At 42.4% G+C, this 20,809-nt stretch overlaps 1 protein-coding gene across 2 annotated transcripts in view; it reads right to left on the bottom strand.

Annotated features, from left to right (window-relative positions):
- TRPM7 (transient receptor potential cation channel subfamily M member 7) overlaps positions 1 to 19,582 on the bottom strand; it is a 59,096-nt gene extending 39,514 nt beyond the window's left edge. Inside the window, exon 1 of one of the 2 annotated variants that reach the window (XR_008822946.1) lies at positions 19,336 to 19,469. Coding sequence is in view for 1 of the 2 variants with exons in the window: in XM_056345638.1 (XP_056201613.1) it covers positions 19,336 to 19,338 (3 nt within the window). In the remaining variant the exon portion in view is untranslated. Of the gene's footprint in view, positions 1 to 19,335 lie in introns of both variants that reach the window. The other variant, XM_056345638.1, reaches the window with a different exon arrangement.
- Positions 19,583 to 20,809: the final 1,227 nt, after the last annotated feature.

The following is a 20,809-nucleotide window of genomic DNA, read 5'->3' as shown; positions in this document are numbered from 1 at the left end:
AGTCCAAATTCTCAGCTTCTTCCTCTCATAGTATTTTTTTAACACTATCAGGCCTCAGCCTTCGTGATATGAATACCAGTTCCAGAAGCTGCTTTCTTAGCTGAGTGTCCCCACTGTTTATATGGGTACGTATTTTTGTATTTCATTTCTTAAAACTGAGATCTTGTATAGACCATTACCTTAACATGGCAGTTGTTCAAGCTTACATATGAACTCTGCAGATCCTCCAGAATACAAAAAGATAAAGAAGAGTAATTTAATACTTAAATGTTTTAGCCAGCTGGCTAAAACCACACCTTGAAGCAAGCTATCACAGGCATAACATGCTAGATATTGAAAGCTGAAGTATATAAACCACAAGTAATTGCGTCAATTGCTCCATGCAATAGTGTTTTATTATTAAGTGGTAATCAAAGCTGGGGAGAAGGAACACTGGCTCACCATGTGCAACACCACTTTTCATAATAAACGGTTCTGAAAATTTAAACAAACAAAAAACCCACAAACCAATCATTAATTAATTTTTATCTTAAAGAATGTATAGTTCTAACCACTCATCGAGGATTTCTCTCTATTCTTCAGCAGTGAAAGTATTTTCATTAAGGCATGAGTAAATCTATGCTGTTTACACAGAGAAGGCTCTATTACATTATTAAAACATAATTGGAACTTTTCATTTGCTAAAATTAACTCTGAACTCCTCTATGCTGATTGATCTTTATTGCAAGATATTTTATACAGATCTCGCTAATTAGAGTCTTGTTTTCAGTCGAGGGGAAAAGAAAAAATTAAAAATGCAAACCAAGAAGAGAACACTAACTAAGAGACATTTCCCATAAATGGCTAAAGATCATATTAAAAATGTAGGAAGAACCGACACACATTATTGCCTTCCCTGTAAATAAGACCTATTATTACATAATGTTTCTGTGACAACCAGAAAAAGGAAGATGACATAAGGACACTGTTAAGATAAATTAGTTGCAGCAATTACCTCTATAGAAATAGTTCCTTGTCAGCTAAAGGTTAAGTTACAATAGGAAATCCAGACAAGTACTCAAAAATCAGTATGCAAGTTATCAAGACTTAGAAAAACTGCCTGCTCTTATTAAAGCTTTTAATCACAGAACTACACCTCTTAAACTCTGCTTCCAGTAATGGGGCAACTACTGCTGATTGGAGTGACCTGCTTTGCTAGCATGTTAAGAAGGTGTACCTCCTAGAAGGTGTACCTCACGTAATGGTTACAGGCAACATGGCTCAGGAGCTCTTGATACAAAGAATGAGCCTTGTAGTGCAGCTAGTCAAGAAAAAGGAAAGAAAAAGGGGTGAAAAAAGGAACTATGAACTTTTTTGCTCAGTCTTTAAGCTGTAGAGGGTTATGCAAGATACCCCACTCTGGTTGTACAGATTTCTGAGCAAACAACAAAGTTCACTGTGTCTTTTGGTACTTCTGAAAGAACTTAAACAAAAAGCACATAGATTTTATTCAATGAGCTAGAAGAGATATACTCGCCCCAGGATCATGATTAAAGGAAATACTTTAAACTATTTCCAATAAAAAACTCCTTTCATAAAGTTTCTTGAGTGCTGAAATAATTGTAATTGCTATTCGAAACAAAACGTACCCACATATTTTCTGAACTACAAACTCAAGAGGATGCGTGCCCAACCTCAGTATTTCCCACTTCTGGAAGTATCTAAATGCCAAAATAATCCCACAGCCTGTTAGAACAGGTGGAAGTTTTACCATAGCTGGTTTAGTATTAGCTATTTTTGATTCAGCAATAGCAGTAGCACTCCAAAGCACCAGTAATGGAAATTATTTAAGTGTACCTGCTCAAGATGCAAGGAATTCCTTACGTTATCTTCACTGAAATTCACTATGGATATTTTTAGCAAGTGTCCTTGTAGAATGAAACTTTGAACACAAAGCTAACTATAAATTAAGGTTATATAGATAGGAGGTTACATACAAAAAGAAGCAGTCACCAAAGTACAGTATGAGATCAGGTCTCAGAAAAAAAACCCAACCACCTACCACTCTCCCAGCTTCAACTCACGTAAGAGTTTATGAGCCTCTCATTCAATATATTAAAATAGTAAGACAACTAAGTTCTAGCAGGGCAGTAATTTATGCACAGAGTATGGCAAAGCCTTATAAAACTATTGTGAAATTCTCCAAGTTTATCCAACAAGTTTGGGCTGAATTATTTTCTGTATAGAAAGTAAGCCTTCCTGTTTTGCAAGATCTCAGAATAACTTCCATGGCTTTCAATGAACACAAATATGGCAGGTATAAATACACTGTATAACTGACAAAAGGATCCCAGTTTATTCCTTCTGCTCATTTGTGATGCTATATACTGTTGGAGGTTCATAAATTATAGAATATGCTACAAAACTAAAATTTAACTTATCTCAGATATATTGCTCTCAAACCTGCAACGCTGCATGCCAACCCAGCCATTCTACTGACAGTTTTTCTATAGAGCTGACCTGCTAAATCGGGAAACTGACCTGGATTTTAAAAACTGTATTCCAAACTGTGACTTTTGTGGAAAGCTGATAATTGATATTACAATTACTGACTGTGTACTGATTTGAACCTCCATTTCAAATTTAGAAGTCACATCACTTTCTATGGCACGTCGTATTTCATCTTTCAAATCTTCACTTACACCATATGGCAGTTCAATATAGGCAATAGTTTTTAAAGGAAGAGATCTTCCAATTTCATTTGTCCTTTATTTAAAAATAGACTCTGTATTCTTTCCCTACCACCTCCAATTTTCCAAAAAGCTTAAGTTTCCATTTGGGCAAAAGAAAATACATGGAAAGTTTCAGTGAGCCTGAAAACAAGATACAGTGGAAACTGCAGCAGGAATAGCCATGTGTGCCCTGCCATAGAGCAGTCCTGTCTGTAGGACACTTGCAACCAACAAGATAAATTTCAAAACATTTCTAAGTGACACCCTGTACTAAGCACATCCTTTAGCTTGCCTGTTCAAGGAAACATCCACCACCGAGTTACTGCTTCTTATATAACTATACGTACTGCACGCACTCTTGTCCTGATTTACCAGAGGATCTCTTATCTAATTGACCCAACTCCATCAGCCAAACACGTGCTGTGCCGTGGGACTGAACTGTGATCCCTGCCCGGCCAACTCACCCCTAGCTGAGCTCCGGCCTCCCGCAGCTACAGCTGAGAGGCAGAAATTCCAGACAAACCTTTATCTTATCGCTCGCATACTCAATACGTCAAATAAAACCAAATAAAGCCAAACCACCAGGACGAAAATGATACCCAATTAAATCAACACATATCGAGTCGTTTAGAATTCATAAAACTTACTGTGGGAAGAGGTGCCATAAATAAAACACACGCTAGCTCTCTGCAGAGATTTCCAGCAGGGGCTTCAAACCCTTAAGGTGGTAAGATCTGCTCTCCAGGCAAAGTACCTGGGCTTGTTCATGGCACAAATTAACTGAACGATACTAAAAACGTGCATCCCAGGATGAGCTAAGGAACAAAGCCACTGTGTATGGTGAAGAGTTATCTTAAAGACAGTTATACCTATATTTCCCCCCCCCGAAACACCTAAAGTTTTGTATTAAAAATGCTAGCAGACCACAACTCAGTTCCTCACGGAAACATTTATCATTTGAGGAAAGTCTTCAGAACTTCAGCTAACATTAAGTAAATAAGCAGATGGGAGGAAAAAAGAAAAAGGTAGGCAGTTTGATGCCACTTATTTGCTAATGCTTGTTTCAAACTCTTGGCTCCAGCAAACCCCAGACATTTAATTTACTTGCTTTCCTTGCAATTTAAAATTACATACCTCTATAATTACTGTTTGGGGTTTTTTGTTTTGTTTTTTTAAAGGAGGTGGGAAGAAAACAAAGCATTTAGCCAGCTAGTATTACAAACTATATTTAAAAGACTCTCTGCTAAAAAGTAACAGTGCTGTCTGTCCAGAGGATACAAAACACACAGAAAAAAACCTACAAAATTTGTTCTTGAATCAATAACTAGAGTATCAGTCAACCTTATCGCTTTTTTTAAAGTAACTGCTATAGAAAATAATGGATATGTGCAATACTAGATAGACAAAAAGGCCCAAATATTTTCACAATGCCAAATGATACTTACACAGAGGGCTTTAACGTAGCCCTGTGAAGGATATAACTCAAAGAGAACTTGTGCATTAAACTGTTGTTTAATCCACTACAAACAAAAATATTTGCAAGGATATTTTACCTGCTGTCCACATCAGGATTATTTCATTATTATTCTGAAACAACTACCAGCCTCATCTACAAGCAGAAATGTTGTTTCATTTATTTTTTTCCCAAACCCATTTGGGCACACTTCTTGTCACAGAACTCGACCGGATCAGGCAGACAGACCCATCACGCACCAAAGGTGTCTCTGCTATGTTGACGATCCTGTTCCGAGCAGAACAGTTCACCCGGCTTCACCTGACTCATAAGACACCAAACAGCTCTCGTTTTCTGGGTTGAAAGACTTCTCCAGTGAAAATACTGCTACGGTCCTGAAAATACATTGCTCAACAGCAAAAAAATACCGGTTTTATTTTAAATAAAAACTGTTGAGGAAGTAGGGAAGGGAAGGGAAAAGGGCATCAGAGAAAGCTTTCTGCACGCTGTGTTCAGCAGCAGACCTCCAATGAGCCAGTGAGCAAAGATAGGAATCTTCAAATCAATGGCTCCCTTAGTGCCGAAAACAAACCTTCAACAATCCCATTCTTCATTAAACAGTTCAGGAGATTTGCTCTGAACAGATTTCACAGAAATCCAGGTCTCTAACAGAGTAGCTATTGTTTCATCAAGTTCTTCTCTGACGTAACGCAGTCGCCACAGAACTCACCACATCCACATGCAGGTCTGGATGCAAAGAACACTTGGGATTTGTCAAAAGGGATTTTTACAGCTCTCTTGAACTTGAAAAAAATTATTCCTATGTGCTATTTGGAGAACTGGCTGCTTCTGTGAGAATTTTTTCACCATACAATCACAAAGCATAAAATTGTCTGGGGAATTTTTTTGTAGATTCATTTAATTCAGAAGACCATAAATTCTTATACAGAATTTAACATTCCAGAGTTGTTATTCTTAATCCTGATGCACCAGAATAAAACCCACAACAGACCTAACATTGTTGGGACACTTCTATTACATCCAAACTCAATCCACTTTACCCACATTACTGGGAAAGTTATGTTCTAACTTCAGTACGGGTCTTTCAGTGGAAAATTTGGGGCAAATCCAGCATGTTTTAAATAATTTTTTTTAAATTGCTGGTTTAACACCCAAAGGAACATGCATGCTGTTCTGTAGTTAGACCAGTCATAAAATTACTCCTCCTTTCTAGAAAGCATTTAATCTTAAAATGCATACACCATCCATACAAGGCATTAAAAAGAGGTTAACTAATAATAATCCATAAAATATATTTTATCTATTAAAATACAAAAATATAAATTAAGATATACTTGGAAAATATTTCACAATTGATTCTACAGCATGAGATATCTCAGGTCACAATGGAATATCAGTTGATTTCAGAAGAGACGCACACACTGGTGTAATTCCAGAACATCTTTCTCTCAGCCAAGAGAACAATAAACACCTTTGGAGTTAAATGTCCAATTATAACAGATACAGTAATTAAATAAACCTGCCAAAACCAGAGACTCTGTAAGACTGTGTCAGCATAGCAGATGGCATGCTGGGGCGGCGAGGGGGAGGGGGGCAAGGGGAGCAATGCATTTTTATTTCCCAGCTTTCAGATCCCAACAGATTTTGGAATTTTAGTAGAAAAAGAAAACACAGCAGAAGGTAAACCAGTTTCACTGCTGTAAACTGGGGTAAGTAAACTGATTTCAAAATAGTTCGCATTTCCAACCCTCCCAACTAATGAAATCCCAAGCTAAAAAAATTTCAGCCCTTCTAAAGAATCTATAAATTACTTTCTATGATCTCCTAGACCAATCACATTTCGATGCATTCCATAAAGCATTTCAAAACATACACCAAAGCTATGATCTAGAAGCAACAAACCACTGCGTTTTGAAAGAAGATGAAAATAATTCTTCACTCCCTAAAACTTAACAACCATGGATGAAAGAAAAGGATAAAAAGGGAGCATGTGGTAGTAACTGCAAGGAAAATACAGCCACAGCTTTTCAGCCAGCATTTTTAACTCTAATACCCACTTTGTTCAAATGAGAGGTTCCAAAAAAATACATGGCAGAAGTACACAGGAATGTCTGCAAACTTGTCATACAGCGCCTGCTTCTTTCTGATGGGGTCCCTCCTTCAAAACCCATTTTTCATTCTGCCGGGACACCCATCTAAACCAGTTCCAAATCTCTGACATTTTTAAACAGACTGCTTTGCCTTCCTTATCTACAGAGATAGAACCGTATAGTCTGCATCCCCTTTACCTCTCTCAGCAGCACCGACTTAGCTGCAGCCTGCAATCGTTCTAACCTTACCGCTGATGCAGACTGCAAGCCTACATGCTCCCTTAAATGAGACCAGCAGGAAGGTAGAGTCAGCGTAACTACTCACCAACACGCAACAGAAACCCTGCCATGCCTTTTCAGGTGGGTCAGATAATTTCTGTGGGTATCAAGGATGGCCACCCTCCCTGGTCCTTTCCGCAGGGACCGACAGGACACACTGAATGGCTGTGGAAGCCTCTGCACCTCCTGGCTCACCAGATTTACTCCACAGGAAAGAATTAGTTTGGTTCATACCTCACATTTCTGGCAGCTGCTGGGCTTACCTTGCACGTGCCACATAGGGTGTATGAACAGACAATCCATAAACTCTGGGTTTATTTCTGGAAGGAATGAGACTTGGGGCACGCTTTCAGAGGTAAAACAATTCACATAGCCTGGATCCGTTGCCTGTCCTCCCCAAGCAACTTCCAGTCCCTTCCCCATCACGTAGGGAATACAAATCACAGATGCAAGAAATGAGTTTGTGACCACCTCTGGTAATAAAGCAGTAGGAAAGGGTTCTTGTGAGCAGCCAAATAAATAAACCCTACCCTTGATTTGCTTCCGATTTGTTCCCAGATGAAAAAAGCTCAACTGGCAGCCACTATTCATAGATAGCATACAGGCTTGCAAGTTCACCTCACCTTGTGCAAAGGATGTATTTCAGCTTTATTTGAGCTGCAGATTTAAAGAAGGTCCTCCCTTTCTAGCTCATGAAGTGCATGAACATCTGATTAATGCATTATGTGCTGAAGCACATTAAAACTACAAAAGCAAGCTGGAAGGGTGGATGTTGTTCATCTTGCTCTACCACTTACTCAGGCTTTTCCCATTTACAGATCTGACTTATTTTTAATGTACAAATAAAGGTACTTCTCCATCATCACAGCAAAGATTTTGGTGCCTGCTGACTTAAGTAGGCTATTATTAACTCGCTAGAGCGATGGAAACTTGTTATCACTATGGGATTTTTGACATAGCTAGCCTCAGACAATCCTCTGAATATCCAAAACACCACCAAAAAAACATAACCAAAACATTATGCCCACATTTAAATTATTACAAATCAATAATATTTCTCTGTAGCATGGGTGAGAGGAAAAGGCAAGAGAAAGTGCTAGTGGGACGTGAAATAGGTGACAGCACCAAACTACTGCTAAGGATGATGACATTTCACATAACTTATCTTTCGACACAGTATCAAGGAAACCCGATTTCTTTTTATGACCAAGACTACCAACATTAGGAAAGAGGCCCGCGAGCAAACAAACAAAGAAGCACCTGAAACAGATTTGGAATTCTGTTCACTTTAACAGCAAGTACAATTTAAAAAAAAAAAAAGAACCACACCAAAAGTCACTTTGTGTAAGTTACAGAAATCACCTCAGAGCAGAAAATTAAGATTAGGCTGGTCCCAGGCTAGAATTAAAATATCAGCACTGGAGCCGACTGCCTGAGGAAGACAGAAGTCAGTCATACAACCCTTGAACTGTTCTCACTTCCTTCGCAAGAGGAATGCACGTGCATTACTCACGGACAGGATCATGGAGGTGTGATGGGGTACACGCCTGCACACCAATGTCCCAGTATTTGCTAGCTACAGCAGGGGAAGCGAACATTTCGGTCAGCTCTCTACAGCGAGCAGAGTTCTTGGGAGATTAGAACAGGATGGAGAAAGTAGGGTGAGCTGGGAGAAAAGCCAAAACAAGAATTTGCTTAGTATATTTCACCTACTGTCGAATTACAAAGACTTAAGCGTTTTTAAATTCAGCTCACTGACAAAGAGCTACTGGATTCAGTTACACTTCCATTGCCCCCAGGAGAGAGAACCAGCTCTCCTCCCAGGGCGAGCTAGGTCTGCAGTTGCTCAAGAGTGCACGCCGCCCGCAGCCCTCATCTCAGGGCACAAGTAGCATGACAGCATTCTAGAGACATCCGTGTACCTAGACTCTTATCAGAAGATAAAGCTCCCCATTAAAACCATTTCAGTAGTTTCTGTTTACTCTAGAAAAGTGCAAAGAAGAAACTTAACTGGGTTTATTTAGGCAAATGTGAAAGCAGCTAATTACCATCTGAAATAATATATAATGCTTATTTAGGCATTTTTAAAATTTTCCACCCTCTGTTTTTGAGGGGAACGGCTGTTTGAGCTACTGTGTCTTATTTTGTTGATATAATGAGGCTAGTCAAACATAAAAATTGAGCTCACCATCACAACCTCATGATGACTGCTTGAAATATTCTTTTACACTGATTTTCCCATTAGCATCCAACCATTTTATTATTAGTAGGTTTTGAGAGTCTCAGCTACACTCTTGCATCCCTCTTCATTAATCTTTCTTTTAAATATTATAGCCAGACCTGTAAAACCTACACAATGCAACGTACTGTGAGAGAGCTTAAAGTCATTCATTTTACCTCCAAGTCAATACTCAGGCTGCTAAAACGTACCATTTGACTGCACCATTTACCAAAAGCACTACCAAGCTTCCTATCTTACACATACTTCACAGCATTGCTAATTAAGATACAAGCACAGATATCCTAATGCCTAACTACTGACTTAAACCTAGGTCTGGCTAGCTCTAATGCAGAGGGGAAGAGAAGATGGTGTTTCTCCTACCCTAGTAAGCTTGAGTTCCCCAGCTGGGTATTCAGATATCAAATCAAAAGCACAAAACTCTTATCAAACACTTGTATGGACTTGAAATACTCTGATTCATCAAGTTGGATAATACCAACTAAAAAGCAGAATAATCTGTGAGGACAAAAACTCCCTTTTTGCTCTAGCAAGGAAAACTAAATATATTTGATAAAATGAAAATCAACTCAAGAAAAAAAATATCTGAAATGTAAAACAGGATATCCATTCCAGATGACTGTTCACTAACTGAAGGTATAATGAAGCAATGCAGGTAGGATATACAATTTACTGTCTCCATCTTATCTCCTAATTTTTGCTTATTGCATAGTGGTAGAGGTATTACCTACTCAAGCAGGTCAAAGAAAGTACAGTTTTTCAGCTCTCGCACCAAACGCCGATGCAGAATTGCAGGCTACCCACAGAACCGAACTAGCTGCAACACCTTCATGTTAAACACCACAAGCCTAAATAATCACGCCAAAATTAAATAAATGATTTTCAGAAATAGCTTTTTTTTGTGGAGTGGGGGGAACAACTAATTAAATTATATTGAGAGATCACAGCACCACTTGCACTTTGTAAATGTTTTCTGTTTATTATACTTCCAGCGCACTCACTTCCAGTAAAGCTCACCAGTGCCGAGTGGTACGTGGCACAAAGACCCGCCTAAGCTGTACTGGACTTACACCTCAAGCTCCCCTCCGGCCTACGGGGGGAAAGGATTGCAGACAGACTATCATTCTAGAGAAAGAAAAGACAACAGTAAGGAGGTGGAGGTCCTGGTAACGGCAAAGCCAAGATACATACGGGAAATATTTGCTTTAACAGATGCAATTCTTCAAATTATACAGCCAGGGTGCAGTCAGAGAAGGCAAAGTTGATTGAACTCCCTAAGCAGCACCACATTATTTCCAGGAAAAAAGAAGGAGGTAGCTCTGATGTCAGAATGCACTGATTCAGATGCAAACTGGGCAGCAAACTAAGGCACAGGAAAGGACCACAGGGCCACGATGAGGGTGGGAAGCAAAACATCCCCTCTGGTAGCAGTAAGATACTGGGTTAGCAAAACAGCTGAGCTGATCTAAGCATACTGTCAAGGTACATCAAAATAATCCCCCAAAGCCTACTTACTCTAGGCATCCAGGAAAAGACTACAGATCTGTCACACTTTAAAAAGGCATTCTTTTTAAGCACCTGTATCCTGATGTTCAGGAAGGAAAGGAAGCTAACTGTATTTCTTTATTTCTCAGAGAGCTGCCAATGAAGCAAGAACATACTGCCTAAGGTCACATTTTAGGTGAGAAGATACCCTGGGTTTAAGAATAGCATCCATTCTCATCTGGCACTAAAGATTTTTTTTCTAATTCATGGTATAATTAAACCCCAACTAACTCCTAATACATTAATTAGAAGAGATTTTTCTTGTCCTGCATGCAAGATCTTTATATTTATCAGAAAAAACCAGTAATGACACCCAAGAGGATAGTCAAAAAAGACCAACCTTATCTTAGCAGTGCTAATTTTTCCTACGTTCTCTCTGCAGAGAGGAGAGAAAAGAGCTGCTCTGAATCCCCCTCAGTCCCCACTGTGCAAGCCTAGGGACTCACTGCCTAATTAGCTTTTGCGAATAATCCTCCCCCTCTCTGCAAAGTCTACCTGTATTCTGCAGATCATCTACATCCATGTGACCAGAAAACATCTTTCTACAACCTGAAAACAGGATTTTTCTGAAAGCAGAAAAGATTCAGTCTTGCACATTTTCTACAGCACAAAGAAAGTGCAGCCTAAAGTATACTGTATCGTGTTGTCCAGCAAAGTACTATGATTATACTAGTACCAAATATTTCTCTTGTGGGCTACAAAACACCGAGCACAACCAGATGATGCATTCAAACAATGACTCGTTTGTTAGCAGCCTTCATCACCGCAGAACGTTCACCTGTAATGCTAGCTGGCAGCCCAAACCAGGACAAGGATGATGAGTGCTTTCTGCTCTCTTTCCCTACATAAGCAACATAAAAAGACCGCATTGTTTCACTACTGTATTTGAAACAATTACAGAGAAATTAACAGTGAAGAATCCATGACTGCTACATACTGAGGTAGGTTTTACACGGAAAACTGCACGCATACAAACTGTTCTTTCTACAGCTGAAAACTGAAAGGGGATTTTGCCACATAAAACTTTTACAAAAGAAACCAAGAATAAGACAGACCAATTGCTTAACAACGCAAAGGCTTCAGTCCTCATCAAGAGCATTTGTGAAGCTGGCACAAATTAAAAGGACAAAGGTTAGTTAGGGGGATATTTCTGCTTTTCAATGCCTCTGGCTGCCAAGCCAGTTCCTGCCGGTTTAAGAGGTTAATGTCCATCCCAACCTCACATCTTTGTTTAGTGCCCCTCAAGCAGGCCAAGGTAAGTGCTGGCAGGGCTGCCCCACAGGCTAGTCTGCAGCATAACCCTGCGAACATTTGCAGCAGCACGATCAAGGAGTCAGTAAACTACAGCTTGTGAAATCAGGAGTGAGCTTCTTCCAACTAGTTCTGCATCCAGAGGCGTTGCAACACCAGACGATGCTAAGTTCCTAGAAAGTTGTCTAGGATATTTGTCAGCTATGATATCAGTGATTCATTACTCTTTCCCTAGTGTGAGATTACTACCTTGAGCAGGAATTCGTTCAAGATCAATCACTCTCAGACTTTCTGGCCAGATCACCCTCAGCCATGCACTCTTCTAATGCCTTCAGCTGAAGCTCTATTAAATTTGCTGTTTAACAGAATGCTGCAAACTACAGTTTAGACAATACTGCAGCCAGGGAACACAGGAGAAACTGGTAAGACTTTGACATTTCAAACATCATTAACTGCACCTACTCCTGTAGATTAACTGATTTTTGTAATTGAAGAGAAAGTTGATTAACAGTTCTGTAATTACACAACCGGTTTTTTTAGGCTCAAATCATCTGTCACTTAAGCACATGCATAATTTAACCTATTCAGGTGACTGAAGTGATGCCTGACTAAATACTTGCATGACCGCAGCAGCCACAGGGACAGGCTTTGAAAGGAAGCAGAGCTTTTTCAGACTGGCTCTAGCCACAAACCAGTATACTGTATTAAGCTTACTACACAAGACCAATACACATGCAATTTTAACAACGTTGCACATCGGTGTGACCCTCTTTGAACCTGGCCACATGGTTGCTGTGCTGAGCTCTGTCAGATACATCAGTGGCATGCAGCTTCGCACTCTCCTACCCCAAAGAAATAGGTTCAGCTTCTTGAGAAAGTTAAACAGGAACAGGAATAGCACTAGAAAGCAAATAAGCAGCATGTTAAGAAGATGGAGAGAAAAAAACTAGCATTATCATGTTATGTGAGACAAGTTACCAGCAGTGGATCATTTGCCAACAGAAATAACTTGATGGGAAGGGTCAAACTCATCTTGACGCAGCTCAGCGCACAGACTACAGCACGGCATACCTGGTAAAAAAGTCATCTTACATCTAGTAGCACACACTCAGAATGTCAAGAAAAGCATCCTATCTAAACAGAAATTTAGATACAGAAGTATTCCAACGTCGCTACTACATGCCTGCAGTACAATTAGACCAGGTCTGCAATGCGATTTGGTTTATACTTCAAAGAGGCTACAGAACTTGACTTGTGATGGTGCAGCTCCATCCATGCCTGTGCACAAGGCTGTAAGACAGAGAAAACACTCATACAGAGAGGGTGGCACGCAGAGTAACTGAACACTTACTAACAGGATGGCACAAGTCAACTCTCAAGCACCTCAAAGCAAGCCTCCAAACCAGCTTCACAGCTCACATCAAGTTTAGGTGTGCCACAGTCCAATTTCCTAAGCCTCTGCACATGATCCCACCCTATCTCATACCAGCACTGGCACTTATGCAGTCACATGGAGAGCCAATCCAGGGAAATGACCGACAAAATAATTAATCCTCAAAAAAAAAAAAAAAAAAAAAGGAAGTGATTAGAATACATGTTTGTTCAATTCAGATCCCAAAACAGTCACCAAGTACAGAAGGAAGCAAAAGAGACAGGTGGAAGGGTGACAGCCAGGGCTTAGGTGAGTTTAGACTGGATTACAGCCACACCTTTAAGAAGTTTTGGCAGATTTGGGAGCGGCTAGTAAAGATGCTATGGACCTGAACATCGACCCTGCCCTGCATCTGAGATTATTACCCTGCAACACACACATCCACACCTCAGGCACTCCAGGTCCGTCTTGGGAACTATATTATCAATGAAGTGAGTAATAGTGGGAAGACCTGGACTGCTGAGTAGTACTAGTTCTAGAAGTGCCTTGAATCTAGAATTTTTTAGGCAAGGAGTGCTTGTGAAATACAGTATTCCTAACAGAGCAACCAGAAAATCATTTGCAGAAGGCATAAACATAAATTTGAAGTCATGTTTGTCAAGTCCTCATTCACAAAAATTGATTACCACTTTGCAGTATTAGGCAAAGAAAAACTTCCCAGATATTAGGATAAGAACTGTCAACCAGAGTCATCTTGCAAAATACCACCAAGCACAAGGTAGGAGGCTACAAAGTGAAGGCATCTTTCTGTTTCTGTTGTCTCTTAGCAAAGATGACAAGAATCAAGTAGACAAGTAGATAAGATTAAGAAAACAACTACCTCTTTGGGTAGAGGTAAGTGGGAATGCTGCACAAAACAAAGGCTGGTATTCAGTTGCAATAATCATTGTGTTAAAACTGACAGAGCTGTAACTGACACTTTTCCCAGGCTTTGAAGATTACATAGTTATATTATGGTGAAAGACTGAACACCTAGATTAAATTAATTTAGAGCTTTAACAGCAGGAATGGATTAGTGTATGACAGCAAAAATATACTGCATTAATAACCCAAAAGGTTATCAGTAAAAAATAAAAACAAAAAATAAAAATCAGCAAATCAGAAATTAATAGAAATATGCCAATTCTCAGAACCTGCAGCTTCTTTTTTTAAAATCTCACTTGATTAGTAGTAAACAATTAAAGACAGAATCCAATAGCACTGGGAGTCATCCATATCCGACTTTGGGATCCCCAACTAGGAAGCAAAAAGCCTAACCAGGCTGTCACAGACCTTAAGAGAGTTCCAAAGCTCTCCAACTCAGAAAAAGGCCTCCCCAACCTTTTGTTATTACAATTACTAGCACTAAGTCTAGACATTGATAAGATTCACATGTGCATAACTTCCAGGCGTAGACAAGCTACAGGCACACATCTACCTATACTCTTTGAAAGTTAGCCAGTTGCACACTCTTTGCAAAGCACATGATGTGCACGTAAACAAAATAAGCACTTCATGTTGGACTGTATCTGAGTGCTAACTAGTGATCTCCACAGACAGGTTGAAGATGAAGTATCAACCAAGCTTTCTGAAGTTGGATGATCTTCTGAAAACGTTAGCTGTCAAAGTACACACAACAGAGTACCAACTTGATTCTGGAATCAGCCTGTAACATTCCAATTTTGCAGCTGTAGAAAGTCAACAGCTACGCTAGCACACATATCAAACGCCATCCTCCTTCAGCTGAAATGAAATCAAATAAAAATGGGTTGGGATACACTAACCCCGCAACTGCACATCTGCCATACACACAGAGAGATCAAACATCTCAGAAAATCCGATAATAAGAAATGCATGAAACAGCTCGATTTCGAATGAGTTTGTAAGAGTCTAGGCAAAAAAAAATATGTTGCTTTTAACAACATAAGTATTAAATAATTTGCAACTTTGATGCGACTTTTAGAATTTATTTAAAAAAAAACAAAACACAGACACTCCCAGAATTAAGGTTTAATCCAAGCCTACCACCTCAGTAACATCTGAACTTTGGTTAAGGGGAAGAAAATGCAGAACTTATATACCAAGTTTAATCTGTTCTAATGTGCTGTCAAGTTTGTTACCATACTTTAAAATCTTCTTGGCAATCAACCACTACATTTATTTTACAGGCTATTCCTGCAACATCCTCATACCATTATGTTGTCAAACCACTTTCCACAGTTAAATATTCTAGTCCTTTCATAAGGCAGCTTTTGGGAATTATCAGCACCACAATCAGCAACAGCTATTTTTCTCCCTGTATCTCCCATACAGTTAGAATATTTTTTGCCCAATTCTTGAGAAGGAAAAAACCAAACCAATACAGTTAAGGATAACAACATTAGTTATCCCAGTTTCTCTCTTGGTTTTTTTATTTCATTATCCCATCAGAAGTTCACTGGCCTTTCCTTCTGTGGTAAGAAATTTCCTCTGCCCACCTAACAGCCATCAGACAACACGTGTTGTCCCTGCTTCCCTTCAAGAATTCTAGTGGCTGGGGAGAAAAACAAATTTGAGCTGTTCTGTGGTTCCAGCAAACCTGGTAGTTAAAGAAAGTGGCTCACACCCCTGCTTTAAAACGTCTCATATCCACTTTACATACTAAGCAAAATATGGGCGTAAAGGGGGCTGAAAAAGCCTCACCACTCCTCAAAAAAACAGCATTCTCTCCGTCAGTGCAACAGCTGTGATGGAGACCGGTCTGAAACACTGCTGCTGAGGCCCGTGGTCCCATCCAGCCGGACGCCATGGTTCAGTGTGCCAAACAGCACCGGGTTAGCGAGCGGCTGCTACCAAACAGAGCAGTCACCTCCCGCACACCCTGCCTCCTCCCCTGTGCAGCAGCACCGATGCCCCACTAATCCTGCACCAAGCCAGGTCAGGAAGCTAAGCTTGCCAATACAAAGGTTTTGGGGGTTTATTTTTTTGGTTCTTTTGTTAGGTTAGCTTTCTATTACTTGAAATACAAAAATATCTACAATTCAAGTGAAAGAAAAGCTAAGCTTAAAGTAATAAAAATAACAGAAACCAAGAATGAGGTAGATCATTTTTGGTAGAGGTTGAATCGCAATATATATTAACATGACACTATTACCTGTACATTTTCATGATTTGAGCAAAAGAGATGGAATTAAATCAAATAAAGGGCAATAACAAGAGTGCAGAGAATACAATAGAGGAGAATGAAAGTTTCAGGCCAGGGAACATAAAGAAACAATGCAACAAACTCCCAAGTTTTACCACAGGTCAAGTCAGTATCATGGACTACTTTTGTAGAAATAATGAAGCATATAGACTAATTTGTCAGAGGCCACTACCTACAGTAGTAGATACAGGCAGTATCAGAGGTAAGAAGTGACATTATCTTCAATAATCATGCTAAGTACCTTATCCAAATATACACACAGACTGAGATTATTCGGTAATTTATCTGCTGAAAAGTCAACTGCCAGAATTTCAACCAGCGAAGCTAAAATACACCAAGATGGAATTATTCACATCAGAAACAAGAAACATGACCTCAAAGACAAAACTTCAGTTCTGGAAAACACACACATTGATTTTACTGTCAGTTTGCCTTTAAAAAAGTGAGACAAAGAAACCAGAACTGATGTTACTTGCTTCAGCAAATTAAGGTGGCACGCAAATATTGCGGCCAAAGTAGACACGATTAAAGGAAACGAAGGATTCCAAAAGAAATAAATATCTAAAAAAAAAAAAAAAAAAAAAAAAAAAAAAGGAACAAGACAAAGATACATTTTTCAGGTTAAGTATATTGGCATGAGAAGTATCATTTCGTTGTCTTGATTTTTGAAGGCATAAGTCACAATTTCAAAATCCAACCTCAAGTCTTTAAAGACTAGAACTTCAAATTTGGGCTTGTTTCTGACAACACGCTGACAGCATCAGTTTAGTAAGAGTGTCACTGCTAGTATAGCTACGTATTAAACTCCTACTTAGGGTAATCAGGGTCTTTCTGGGAAAGAAAATTAAACCTGCTATGCAAAAACCTGTCAAGTACACAAACTGTTGACTATAAATGTATCTCCCTCCCTTCACACACACTTTTTGACAAGTCCTCTTAGAGACTGATTTGCAGCATTACTGGTGTAAAGTCGACAAACTGATACGGCCAAACTCTATTGTGTCAGCATCAATTAAGTTCAAGACAACATCGATTAGTTTAGAAAACACTCATCTGTCATGACCGTCCACAAGGAGCGAACAGTTAACAGAAAGCACATCACGAAGGGACGAGAAAGAGAAGGAAAAGTTTGGGTGTCGGTGAAAAGCTTCCAGGAAAGAGAAGCACAGCAAGTGGTAAAGATAATGATGGGAAAAAAGAGAGGAGTCTGGATCCTGCAGTCTATCGCCAGCAGAACAGAGAAAGCAGGGCTGATGCGATAAGACAAAAAGGTAAGTCAGCGAGACTAGAGTTAGGCAGAGCCTCAAGGGACAAGAAAAGAAACGAAAGTTTAAAACACAATGGAGTGCCTCTCTCTGAGATAATCCACGTGGGGAGGTAGACGATCTGATAGAGTATCTTTAAATACAAGTGAGATAGCTGTTAAATGCAAAGTGATGTTTCAAGGTGCCTTTGTTCGACAAGTGAAAATCACCCTTCCACTCCTGAGTTCAAACAAGCAGAAAAAAAATATCAAAGCGAAACATCAGGAAACTAAGGTACAAACAGTCCAACACCAGCCTAAACAGTTCCACATGCACAAAGGTTTTTTCACCTACTTTAAATAGCTAAGTCAAGAATGGCCTCATACCAGAAGGTATGAAGGATGATCTAGCAAACACTTATCTCACCCACACAGACACATTAAAAAAAAAAAAAAAAAAGACAAAAAGACTTAACTCCCAGAATCCCAGAATTACCACACTGAAATACTCACTCTTGAGGATAATTCCTGATTTAAAGTTGGACACTGCCCAGCAATTATTCAGAACTGCTAAACAGTCATGCAGCAGCAGGGAAATTTTTAGCAAAACGAACCTGCGTTAAACATCCCACATTCAACTTAGGCAAAACACCTGTTTAAACAGTGGCTTCAAAATATCCGATAAACACGGGGTAAGTATAAAACATTGCAAACACGCTACATCGCCAGCAAAACTCCTGAGCCGCAATCAGTTTACAAATCTATCATGGTTAAAAGCAATCTGTGCATTTCTAGGCTATGTCAGCACCGACTGAACACTGGAGCTAAAACCCAAACCAGCTAAATACCAACCACACCCCAGAAAAAATAAAAACCACCTCAGGAGAGAAGTGCAAGTACCACCACACAGGTGGGAGATGCCAAGCGCGCTTTCCAGTGGGAAAAGCCAAAGGGAAGGCTCCTGCTGGAAGGGTGCTGGATTTGCAGGTTCTGGAAAAAGATGGCCCGCGTTTCTACACAGCTCACAGGTATCGTCAGAAACAGAAGGCTCACAGGTATGAACCCCTGTGGTTTTGAAGGATATACTGTGACATGGAACACCTTTATCTGACATGAAACAAAGCAGCTGGCTGGAAGTTCAAGCAGAGCATGGAAATCCACAGATCCACGCTCCGCACTCTCAAAATTATCTGAAAGCGCTTGGTGGTTCGCTCCGAATTCTGTGAGCATCACCTAAGGAATAAATTCGCAAGGATGAAGAACCGACTCGCAGCCAAAGACAGAGCTGGGGTTAAAGCCGTGTTTTCCCGTAGGAACCCGCCCAGCTCTCTGCAAGGGCTCACACGCTCCCCTGGACATGGCAACGCGTCGAAATGGTACAAACGACACGGGGAGACAGACGAGCCGGGAGGCACAGCCGCATCCCCGGGAACGGCGCCGTCGGCCGCACCACTCCGGTACCGGGCGACACCGCGCCGAGGAGCCCCGCAGGAAGGCGGCGCCCCGGGCAGCGGGACCCCCGCCGGGGGGCGGAGGGCAGCAGGGCGGCGCGGCCGGGCCGCCGGCACCAACCGGACGGCTCCGCAGATGCCGGGCGGCTGCCTCGCCCCGGCGGCTCGGGGCAGCCCGGGCAGCTGCGGGCCGGGGGTGACGCCGGGCCGGGCCGGGCCCCAGGCGGCCAAGCCCGCGCCTCCCCTTCCGGCGCGGAGGTGTCAGCCCGGCGGGTCCCTCCTTCCCGCCGCCGCGGCACCCCGGACGGGGCGGGCAGGGCGGCAGCCGCCGCGGCGGAGGCGGGCCCGGGGGCCAGAAGGGTCGAAGCGGATCCGCAGCCGCCGGCACCCGGAGCGGCCGGCCGGGACCCGTCCGAGCGGCGGCCGGCACCCCCCCTCCCCCCCCCGCCGCCCTCACCATTCTCCTCAGGGCCGGGCTGGGTCTCGGCGCCGACTCTGGCTCGCCTCGCGCCGGGCAGCTCCCGCTCGTGGTTCGGCGTCGGCGGTGGCGGGGCCTGTCTCCATCTATCGGGGCTGGGCTCGGCGGCGGCGGGCGGGCTGGGGACGGGCCGGGCGGGGACGGCGCTCCGGGGCCGCAGGGGAGAGCGGGGCGAGGCGGACGGCGCTGGTTCGACTCCGCACCAGGACCCGGCGCTGACGGCGGCCTCGGCCCGGCGGCTCTTTCTCATAATTGTGCGACTCGGCCGGCGGAGCCGCGGCGCTGCCGCGTCAGCGCGCACCGCCCCCGGGAGGAGGGGGACGCCGCGGCCCCCCGGGGCGGGGGCGGGCCGGCCGGCGGGGGCAGCCGCTCCGCACGGCGGGGCGGGGGGAGAGCGCCACGACACCCCGGGAAGGCGGGAGCGAGTGCCGGCGGCGGGGGGACGGCCGTGCGGGGCAGGAGCGCGGCTGAGGGGAAACGCGCGGGGAGAGGGAGGCCCCGCACCGCCCCGCCGGCCGCCCCCCCGCCCCCGCACTACTCACTGCTTACACCACGTAGCAGGGAGCAGCGTGAGTGAGGAGCTGTTGGCGCTTCTCCGCGGTGAAGTGCCGCCATGAGCACCGTGTCAGCTCGGCCTGGGCTAAACCGGAGGAAAATTCAATCTGGAGGGAGAGAGGAGGATGCGCCTCGCCCACTGCAGCGGCCCCGCTCCCAGCTGAGATCAGGCGCTGCCCTGGGCAGGAGCCCGGTCTGCTGTCCGTATGCCATCAGCAAACTGTGGGAATCAGTATCACCAACAAAAAGCCTCCCACAATAACTCCCAGTGTGTGTTTCATTATATAGCTTTTCAACAAACTGTGTGCCTGAATAAACAGCATTTGTAAAGGAAGACAAATAGACTAATTAACTTTGGCTTAATTATTTGCCTTCCCTAAATATATATAAAAAAATACATTTTTGGATGACTTTTCTAGGATGTCTAACACTATGACGTTAATTTTTAAGACATATGCAGTCAGCTCAGTGTTGCTTTTGCACTGAAAACATGGATCAAAAGCGAGTTAAATCTGACTTAAAGGTCCTGGTACCATTTCTACAATACCATAGCCACAGAAGAGCGGTACTTTTGTATAAACTCAATCAGAACATCCAAATTAATTTAAAACCTTTGGGTTTCATTATTGGGCCTTATCCTTTGTGCTGTACCAGGTATTACCCATCTTCCCCTGCTGCAAAAGGTCAGCATTAACTGCACGTAGCATTGGGCGAAGCTGGCAGACACACGAGTGTGCACTCACACCTGAACCATGGTTTGTGCATCGCAGGGTAACAGCTCTGTGCACCCAGCCGAAAACTGGTGAGCCTCAGCATGACAGAAACTGCCTCTGAGGAGTCTGAGGCTCAGCACGCTACCAAATTTACTAGACCCACTGCAATGATTAGAAAGGGGTGA

Source organism: Falco biarmicus, chromosome 7 (genome assembly GCF_023638135.1).
Source record: "Falco biarmicus isolate bFalBia1 chromosome 7, bFalBia1.pri, whole genome shotgun sequence".
Taxonomy (NCBI): domain Eukaryota; kingdom Metazoa; phylum Chordata; class Aves; order Falconiformes; family Falconidae; genus Falco; species Falco biarmicus.
This window is presented reverse-complemented; position numbering and strand designations above follow the sequence as displayed.